This window comes from Aptenodytes forsteri, unplaced genomic scaffold (genome assembly GCF_000699145.1).
Source record: "Aptenodytes forsteri isolate BGI_AS27 unplaced genomic scaffold, ASM69914v1 Scaffold56, whole genome shotgun sequence".
In the NCBI taxonomy this organism is placed as follows: Eukaryota; Metazoa; Chordata; class Aves; order Sphenisciformes; family Spheniscidae; genus Aptenodytes; species Aptenodytes forsteri.
This window is the reverse complement of record NW_008796213.1, coordinates 6584166-6594566: the sequence shown is the minus strand read 5'-3', so window position 1 is coordinate 6594566 and position 10401 is coordinate 6584166. Positions and strand designations below refer to the sequence as shown.

Below are 10401 nucleotides of genomic sequence, written 5' to 3'. Positions count from 1 at the left end.
CATTAAATACTTTGCTTTGGCATTTAATACATCCTTATGTGATGTTATCATATATCTCTATCATCATGCACGGATGACACAGAAATACACACCAGAAAATGTTTTCCTTCTGGAGAAAGAGAAGAAAAAGCCCTACCAAAAAAAAAAAAAAGCCTCCCAGTTTTAAATTTAAAGTAAAAATAGAAGTAATTAAAAACAACAACTACTGAATTGTAAAGTCACCAGGGTAAAAATGCACATTATTAATGATGACATGACCCATAGGAACAGATACATGTGGGTCCATCTTGCAAAGCCAAGCTCATACATGTCTTTATTCCCTACGCTCCAGGATCTGACTTCCTTACATACTTGTTTGAAAATAATGCTGCTATGCACGTGCTTAAATATGAACGGCTACGCTGCCGAACAGCTCAGGAACCTGTACTCCTGGGTTTTCAGAAGTTATGTAGATGGCAGCTAGAGCAAATGGTGGAAGGTTGGTTTCCTAATCCATTCCTTATTTTTAAGTATGTCCTTCTCATATGTTTAACAAAATGCACATAAAATAGCCCCAAACCCTGTCCCTCAGGGAAATATCTACCTTCAAAATTCAAAAGACGGAAACAAATCACAGCTGGGTTTATCAAGGTGCCCTCTTCCAGCCTTTAAAAAAAACATTGTCTTGCTGTCACCTGGTTTCTTTGCTTGGGAGAGGCATCAAAATGAGCATCTGTGCAAATATTCCATTTATTTAATTAACTGGCCAGAAAAATACCACCACAGACCATTCTTGATACCATACAAAACACTTAAAAATCCTTCAGTTACATATGAGTTCATAAAAATAACTTACAACACTATTCTAGAAATCTCAGTAGAAATACATGAATTTGTTACTGGGTAGAAATTTAGGCATAAGGCATTTTGCCCAGAGGGCTGGGGAATTTACCCCCTACTCACACCACGCTACTAAACTCCTGAGAACCATTTAATAAAAGTAATCGGAACCCTTCTGCTAAAAAGAGGGAAATGAAAAAACAGATCAAAAAGCACATTCATTTCCATTACAAAGAGACATTTTTACCATTTCTTGATAAATATGTATGCAGTTTATCCAGCACAGGAGGAACATTCAAGAAAGTACATTTGTTATTTTCCATGGAAACTCTGTTTTAAAAGTATTGTTTTCTTAATTAAGTATAAAACAAAGCATACATAGAACTAAATACAGCTTTTAGGCCGTACCTACATAGAAGATTTTTCACCATTGGTTTTTGGAGGTGTTTGCTTGTTTGTTTTGGGGGGGTGGGGGGTGTGTCTTTGGTTGTTTCTTTTTATTCTACAGGCCCACTAATCTGAAGGAAAGTCAAAGTGGTTCAAAGTGGCCAATTCATACCTGAAACAGTGCAGCGTACGATAGCTCACCTGGAAAGGAAGAATGTATTCAAATTGAATAAAGTTCAGAGCTCTTGGAAGTATAATTAATTCCACATTGGAATTCTGTCAGTTCCAAACTGGATTAATTATAATCACGTAAGCTGCAAGGTAAAGCTAAGATCACCACATCTGTGTTATATGCACGGTTGTTACTGTCAGGGAAAAAAAACCACCTTTCTGTATCACAAGGCCTTAATAAAAAGTATTTTCCTTTCTCACCAAGGAGATCGTTTTCACAAATAAGTTTCTCTAAAATAAAAAGTCACAACAGAGTCAGTTTGGAAGCCAAGAAATACGTTATTCTAGATGGTACTAAACTTTTTTCCAAGGATATCTTCTTCCTCACGATCAAACACGTAGATACAATTTCCACTCTATAGGCATGCGAGCTGGTAAAATGCACGCTCATGAGGAGACCTTGCAGTTGCTGTGTTGCAACCTAGTACACAGGGGCACTCTACAACTATCTGAGCTTGTCATAATTTTCTTGAGTTCGGAAGTTCTTTGTTCAGGTAAGAAACTAGAGAGGAATAAAACCAAACCAAAACAGTTGCTGTCCAGCTGTGCCAGCAGTTCTTCCATCACTGCCCACCCGACAATGCAGGCTTCAGGCTATGATTTCATGAAAGCATTCGTTAAATGCCCTGCTAAGCAACAGCTCGATAGTCCATATTCCCATTGCGTTGCTAATTGCCAGCCCATCACCGCAAGTGACCATCTCCCACAGTGCTCTTCCCCTTAGCCTGAGGGAACGCTCTGGTTAAGATCTACACATTCCTGCAGAGGACCGAGGATGACTTCTCCCCAAACCTTTCTTCTGAATTCCACAAGTCAGACACTGCGATGAAAGTCAGTCTCTGGCAATAACAAGAATGGGGGTCCTTAACCTCAGCATCCAGCCTGAAGGGTATTTTCACCGGAACGCTTAGTCACGGACAGAGTGGTGAATATCTTAAGAGAAAGAAAGAAAGACAAATTTTAGTATGGCTAGAATGAATCTTCTCTTCCAGAAGATCAACTTGGGCATAATGCTTCAAAACCACAGCCATTTCGTAAAGTAATAAAATAATAATGAAAAACATACATTTAAAATCCTTGCCACTAAATAGCACCCACGCATACAAATACCCTTTGTTCTCTTCATTTACCTTATGGTCTTCCTTTTACAGTGGGAAAGACAGAATTAAGGAAATCACACAGCTTTCTACCACCTTTCGTCTTAACGCTCCTACGTTTTTACAGTGGGAACGAGCTCAGCAGTAATAAACTTCGGTCTGTACACCTAATGAATAAGTGTCTTTATGGCTCAAAGATAACTTCTTTGTTGGGAAAGTGAAGTTAACTCAAGGCTACGGCATTTGGAGAGAACATAAATTTTGCCTCTGTACCCTTCTAGATGTTATAGAAATGTGGAACTGATTGCTGATGTAGGTATTATGTCTGGGATTTGTATCCTCTGGACAGTAGCTAAGAAACACTTCGTAAATCCAGTTTGAAAAAGTCCAATCTTTACTGCTTTCAAGTCACATTAAAGAAAACAACATTTTCAAGAATAATTACTGTAAAATTAAAAGGTATCAAAATTCAAGAAAGAAAATTCGACAAAACCTTGTTTAATATTAGAACTTTACTATGCAAATAATTGCATAGTTTTGCATAGATATAATATAGAAAGGAAAAAAGGAAATCAAAACCACTTCTATCTAAATGGTTCAAAGTTGCAATAATTAGCGATCATCAAAGCCATCTCTCAAGAGGAATAAACTTAGCACAGAATAAAGTATATACACGTTTCAGTTATGCAAGTAACGCTTAAGTATCTAAAGATAATGGGGATCTGAAAGCCCTACAGCTCTCTAAGTAGCAGCTTTGCTGCATTAAGGCTGCTAGCAGCTCTTCAGAGAGCCACATCAATAAGTGATATGCCTCTCCCACTTTCTGTAAGCATGTAAAGCATTATGGACAAATCAGGAAGACAGATGCATGTCTAATATATATGGCAGAAGAACAGCAATATATTTAAACTATCGTGCATAGTTTGACACAGGGTTTCTAACTCTTCAGTTCTGATCCACAGACTGACAACATTTATTATTATTTCACTTTCAAAGACAAAGATTAAAAAGCGCAAAATCTATCTGCTTTCTTCTTGGCCCGATTGCAAGCTCTGGGTGTGCTAGACAGCTCCAACGGCTGTGGGGACCACACAGCTCCCTAACTCCAGTAAGCCAGCTGGGAGTCATTTCATAATTATTGGAAACATGAGTTTTTTGACAGAACTTGTTAGTTATTCAAGTGAAGACAAAACCTTAGATCCAATGACTGGAAAGCCATCATTAGCTAACTCGAAGAATCATTCCAGCTTTCAGAAGACACCTTCCCTTCACCACAGATGCTCGATTATACGCGCCTGTATTTCAAGCAGGGCAGTACAGTCTAAGCTGAAATTCTCTGTAAGGCTGAGGTCCTACCAATCTGTGCTCGCACTTATTTGTACTTTGCCTTGCAAGCAATTCCATTCAGAGTTCGGGCTTTCTGCAAAATAAAATGCTGCTCAAATAAGAGAAGTGAAATCTGGCTCTAAATTGTAAGCAGTGAGAAATGGGACCCTCAGTCTTACAGTCTTCTTCAAGTTGAGTAATACCATGTTTCACAGGAGACTCTTTGAGCAATGAATTAGCACTAATACCAGTGAAGAAGTCAGCATTTGACCCTGCAACACTGTCCCTCCTGCTCAGATCAGACTTCATTTGCCTTAGTTTTTACACGGATGTAAGATAAAAATAATGCTGATATTATCCATCATTCTATTCATCCAGATATATGCAGTCCTCACAAATTCCAAACAATTTTTAAGAGTTTTTTTAAATCAAAGAGTACCATCTTGCACTTTGATTTTTGTTTACTGCTGAAGAGATTAAATTAAGTAACAGGCATAAAAAAACCTTTTGAAGACTGGCACTAAAAATGATTGCTGTTCCCTGGAGCTTTTAAATAGTGTATTTCTCCTGAGCCAATTTCTTCCTCCCCCACTCAAACAAATACGATTATCTGAAATTACCTCCCTAAATTATGTCTAATCATCATTCTATTCAGTTTCAATTTTAGCAGCTCAGATGTCCAGAATAAATTATGATTATCATCCTCTCTTCACACTGCATATGGTAATATCCCGCTTGAGTTCACAGGTTTGAATGCCTCGCTCAGAGTTCCCCCTCCACAGGGCCCCGGTAAGATAAGGACCTGCTACCCCTCTTCAAGGGCTTCCAAGAACACCACTAGGTGATACTACAGAAAAAAACCCAGAATCTCATTTGAAGATGATTCAGCTTGCTAGCAGTCCATTCCATTAATGGAGTTCATATTATGTCGCTTATACTGTATCACTTTGGAAACACAAAACAAGAGAAGCGGACTTCGCTTCTGCAGACCACCATCCTGGTGCTCTCTATTAAACTCTGTAGCTAACACACGCGGGTAAAAACACAGATTCTGTACAAAGCCCTACAAAGGTGATATACAGCTTTCACGGGGATCCTCAGCTCATATAACTGGTCCCAACAGTATTAAAATCAGTGGAGCAGCTCTGATTTATACCTGGGAGGAGCTGTCCCCCGCCCTCTAGAGAAAGTTAAGTTCTTCGTTAAAGAGGAACAGCAAGACAAACACAAGAAAAAAAATGGTTGTGTGGCCTCGTGTACTTCACTTCAAAAGTGAAGTCCTGGAGAGTAAAGAAGAGATCTTTAAAAGGGTAGAATTTAATAGAAATAATTGTCATGTAGCTGGTCCCCTTCCATAGCACCAGTTTATGAGCCTATTTTGAATACATGTATCTCAAAAAAAATTAGCTTTGACAACCACTTTAGCAGAAATAGTATTTGAAGCCTTCATAAATGGATCTTTGAGTGGGAGGAAAATTCTGTACTTCCCAGTAGAGGGAGCACTGGATTAGGGGAGACCGTAAACATTTCACAAATGAACACACTAAAAAAAAAATAAAATCCCAGATTAAACCTAAATGTTAGATTTCTAAATATTAAAACCAGATAATTTCCTGTCCTTCCCTCCCTCCTACATTCCCCCAAATTCTGACCTCTTTCATAGAGCTCTGCTATTCAGATTTCCAACACCGTAAGCCCAGAATACTACGAAAGCCGAGATACGAGGTGACTTCATATACAAACCTCTGCACAGACAGGATGAATTCCTATGGTGCTGTCCAGCTGTTCTTTTGTCAACCCACATTTCATAGCAGCTGCAAACCCTTGGGTGACTTCTCCAGCATTTGGACCAAGGATGTGGAAACCAATGACTCTCTCCTAAATACCAAAGGGAATCAAATACAAGCAGAGTCATGCATTCAGTTCTCTTTAGATAACGTGTAAGATTTTCTTACTCAGAGGGTATAATTTCATCAGTTCACAAAACTTACCATAAATTAATGTAACCACACAAATGTGAACTATCGTTAGCACCAACAGACGGGAGATAGCGGGTATAATTTTGTTCTCTCTCCGAAAAGGAAAAGATTCAACTAAGAACTCAAGAATCAGCTTCCTTACAAAGTTTTGTGCAGGAGTCCTCTGTTTACATCAACAGCATACAAATTTAACACACACCATGTTCTATGTTTGATTATAGTGTATATCCAAATTGCAAACATGCATTTAAATTTTAAATTACGTTAAATTAAATTTTATTCAGGCAAACTATTCCACTCATTTCAACAGACTGCTTGCCTAAGTAAAGATGAGCACCTTGCACAAAGGTTTGCAACAAAAGGCCTATGCTGGGCGGGCACATGGTGCGTATTTATTAAAGACATTTCAGTTTGATAGTTGCTTACAGGAAAGGGCCGCAAGCTAAAGGTTTGGCTAACAGACGTAGCAAGAGGTGCATCGTAACTAAACTGACAACTACTCCTGTTGCGGTGTTTGCTGTCACTGGGCGAGAATATACCTAGAGACCGGCAAAACAAACTGAAAGACATCCAGTTACAAGGAAGATACTATTACTTCACACCTCTCACATCTATACTACTGTTCAATTGGAAAATACGTGAAACTGCACATATATCCTCAGCAAACACTCAACAGAAGTACTGACTTGACCTGCTTTTCTTAAAGAAAAGCTTGCTTCTCTAAGAAAAGCAAGTCTCCTTTAGCAAATGCCAACTGCTGTGGGCTTCAGCGGCTTTCAGGGCATTAATCAGATTTTGCTGAGCATACATGTAGCCCAGTTGGGTATCAAAAGTTATCTGCTCCTCCCGCTAAATATCACATATAAGGGAGTGTGGATACTCACTACACTGAAAGGTTATTTTCCTTTGAGTAAGCCTGAGGACTGAGATTTACCACAGGGTTTATTTAAATAAGAAAAGCTGTAATTAGGTAATAACTAAAATGGAATTATCCTTATTTTCCTTTAAAAATATGTACATATGTAAAAATAAAACCATAGTAAAAAAAATGGGGAAACTACAGTTTTAAATAGTTACTGAATGAATTTTTCATCCAGGCTAACTTTCAGCTCTACCTCTACATGTTTAAACACGTTCCCAATTTTCAGGACAAGAAATGGAAACAAATTAATGAAGCACTTTAAATTACCATTAAGCCTTTTCATTTTCTTAAGTAACTTTGGATTAGGAACATAGCCATGGGTTCCAAAATAGCATCCACACTAGTGCAAACTCCTCCAGAAAGAGGAGATGGGCAAAACCAGACAGGTTTTCAAATTTTACAAAATGGTGACGTGATGCTTAGAAAGGCTGCAGTAAGATAAATCTGTCTGATGAGAAAAGAAAATAGATAAAGTAGATCCAAAATTTTATTAGGACTGGTAACTCCATGCCATTATCTTAGCAGGAATACATCTTTACAACCTATTATTTTTCATAATAATTCATATTATTAAAATCAACTGAATTTTTATTAAACAGATGATGATCATTCAGAGGGGGGCATACCAATTCTTTTGACCAATTAGTAATTTTGCTTGTGCTTCAGCAGGTACTGTACATTTCCATAGCCAAAAAGTTTTAACCTAGTCCAAGGATAATCCTGGCATTATCACCCTAAATGAGATTTGTGCAGGCAAGATACATTAATCCTGTTAGAACGAGCTCAAGAGTTTTATAGACACATGTGGATTTGCAGAAGTTACAAGTTGTGATGGTTTCTGAGTGACCTCAATTTCAGAGAGAAGAATCTCCCAGAAAAGAATGTCCCAGTTTGGGGAGGGGAGAATAAGATAAACACGTAAGACTTACATGCATTGATTTGTTCACTTTTCAAAGTTAATGAACAGTCTTAGAGATCTCTACTTCTTATTTTACATATATGAACAAGTACCATATACCAATGGCAATGACAGAATTTTCTATTTTACTGAGGGCCATTTTTGTATAAACAAAAGTATTGCATCACTATTAATATTTATTAAATTTCAAAAGGTTGAAACATTTAAATTAATTTTTAATTTGTTAAAAATAACCTATTTATAGCTGTGGTATCAACAGTCCCTATAATGAATATATGGCTGCTGTTTTCCCTGGAAGGAAAGATGCACTTACGTTATCTTGAATATTGCAGATTATCTTCGCATAGCATTTGTTGTTGTCTCTGGATGGCACAGTCCATTCCAGTGGCCAGAAATGGCTATGGTACACCTGGAAATACAACACAGGTTAAAAAAAAAAAAGTTATGTAATTTCACAGTGGAGAGCACGACCTTCCAAAAACTGCCAGATTATCTTAAATTTGCCTCGTTTACCTCCAAAGGTGGAGCTTTACTACTGACTGCAATTGCTTTTGGAAATCACACATGTAAAAACTTTCAATAATTGTGACGCAGCACAAGGATGAACCGTTATCTAATAACTCTTCATTAGCAATCAGCCATGCACGTAGAATTGGGAATACTTGAAATCAGGGTGAGACTCTTTCCCCTTGATGAACGCCAAAGAAGGAAGCCTCTACAAAACAAGTGCTAGTGTCATCCAATAATTAAAAAAAAAGAAGCCATAAAAGTGTATTACACTTCCAGGATGCAGTTCATCACACTCTCATTAAACTAGACAAATATGAGCTTCCCTCACGGAAGGCTGTATTGTCTCTGGGTCTATCCGGGATGAAGGCAAAAATATTTCTCAAAGCAGAAAAAGGGAAGAAATAGCCTGAGAGCCCGGGTTTAGGAAAGATGAGGGCATTGTTTTTGCATGCTCTCTTAGATTACGTATCACTGCAAAATGGAAAGTACATTTAAAAAAAAAACAAAAACAAAAAAAAACCCAAAACCACATTCTTCTGTCTGCCCCAGCCAACATCACTGGACAGATTCCTAACTGCAGACAAGGTTGCTCACCCACCTGTAGAGCACATATTTCAGAAAACGACAGGGTGTTTCGAGGCACGGTTCTACCCAGAACTCTCAACAGCTCCCATTACAAGCTAACCTCAAATGGATTGCTATTTGAAAGACGTTTTTAACTGATCACAACTCCAGTAAAAATATGTCCCTTCACAAACTAGGAGAGACAGTTCAATGTTTTTCCATATTAATGGGGTTACAAAGCATTTATAAGCATCGCTATCTGAAACTGAAATTTAACAGGTCTGAATGACAGATGCAACTCAATAATCCTACTGAAGCTTGCAAAAGCCAATATGGTGACATGATAGAGAGGTCAGAATAAACTAAATTAGGACTTAGCCACAAGACAAATGCTTTTGGATGCACATTTTCAAAAATGGCTTTGAAAATGGAAAGTGCATTTTCCGCAAAGACAGGTCCAGTGTTACACATGTAACAGCAAGAATTTGACTCAATAACAAAAATTTGGCTGTGTATGTACAAACTTTGTGGGGAGAACAGAATTTAAACCCCTGCCCTGTAGTCAGGTTAACAGTACTTGACACGCTGCCATTTTAAGTCATATTTACTTCTTCTCTCCACAGTCCAAGTCAAAAAATATAATTGACAAAGCTAAGAGGGAGACAAATTCTCAACTTTATGAGCCACCACTTACCTGCTTATTTCCCCAAATAATGCTCCTCGGGTTATCTTCATGGGACATGAAAGTTCAGTTTATTGTCAGACTTTGTCCCCTCACACTTTCTGTAATGTGGTCTGTACAGTATTTTGTAAGAACAGCCTTAGGCACTAAGTGCTTACATACGTCTAATTTCACTCTTGACCAGCAATCCCAGTGAATGAAAAGGGATCACTCACATGAGTAAAATTAAGCACGTACCTCCTTGCATAGTCAAAATAAACAGGAAAAACGAGCGTAACAACATTTGGCTTTATAAAGTAAAAATCATCATGGCAAGGAATTTGCCACACTGTAGCTACAAAAAGCTCCACTTTGATATTAAAACCAATGTATTGCTTCCAACACATAACCAGCTTTAATTTATCCTGAAGTATTTGCAGACACAAATAAACCTTTTTTTTTTTTAACCAAATATTCCACCTTCAAGCCCTATTTGCCAAAAACAGAACATATTTGCAACTAGAGCTATCGGAATTGGGGACTATTTTTATAACATGCCTAGAAACTGCCAAGGAAGACAAAAATGTACCTAGTCACCTCCTGCCCTTACATCAGAACACAGAATGCTGTTTTAATCAACTCTTAACATTATTTTAAATTACAAATTGGGAACTTAAAATCCAGATGAAACTAAGGCAGTTACCTCAATGTTTTTCTCCCCAAACTTCTCCACCGCAGTCTCTTCAGAATACCCACAGGCTCCATACTCCAAAGGAGTGAATACAGTAGTTGGAACATTCGCATAGTCACACTGTGTGGCATTCAAAACAAATAAAAAACCCACACATCATCAGTAATAAAATCAGCACAATGGGTAAAAATTCAGCAGTCTGAAATTCAGACAGGAAGAAAAGTTGGATTATTCAGAATTCTGAAAGCTACTTTCTTTTTTTTTTAATAAAAAAATTTGTTTTAAATTAAACTAC

At 37.8% G+C, this 10401-nt stretch overlaps 1 protein-coding gene across 1 annotated transcript in view; it reads right to left on the bottom strand.

Moving 5' to 3' along the window:
• Nucleotides 1–732: 732 nt before the first annotated feature.
• Nucleotides 733–10401, bottom strand: part of TXNRD1 (thioredoxin reductase 1) — a 29544-nt gene continuing 19875 nt past the window's right edge. Inside the window, exons 11-14 of the mRNA XM_009288387.2 lie at nucleotides 10119–10226; nucleotides 7994–8089; nucleotides 5604–5738; nucleotides 733–2370 (exon numbers count right to left, since the gene is read on the bottom strand). Coding sequence (XP_009286662.1) covers nucleotides 2308–2370; nucleotides 5604–5738; nucleotides 7994–8089; nucleotides 10119–10226 — 402 coding nt within the window. The 3' untranslated portion in view covers nucleotides 733–2307. The remainder of the gene's footprint in view (nucleotides 2371–5603; nucleotides 5739–7993; nucleotides 8090–10118; nucleotides 10227–10401) is intronic.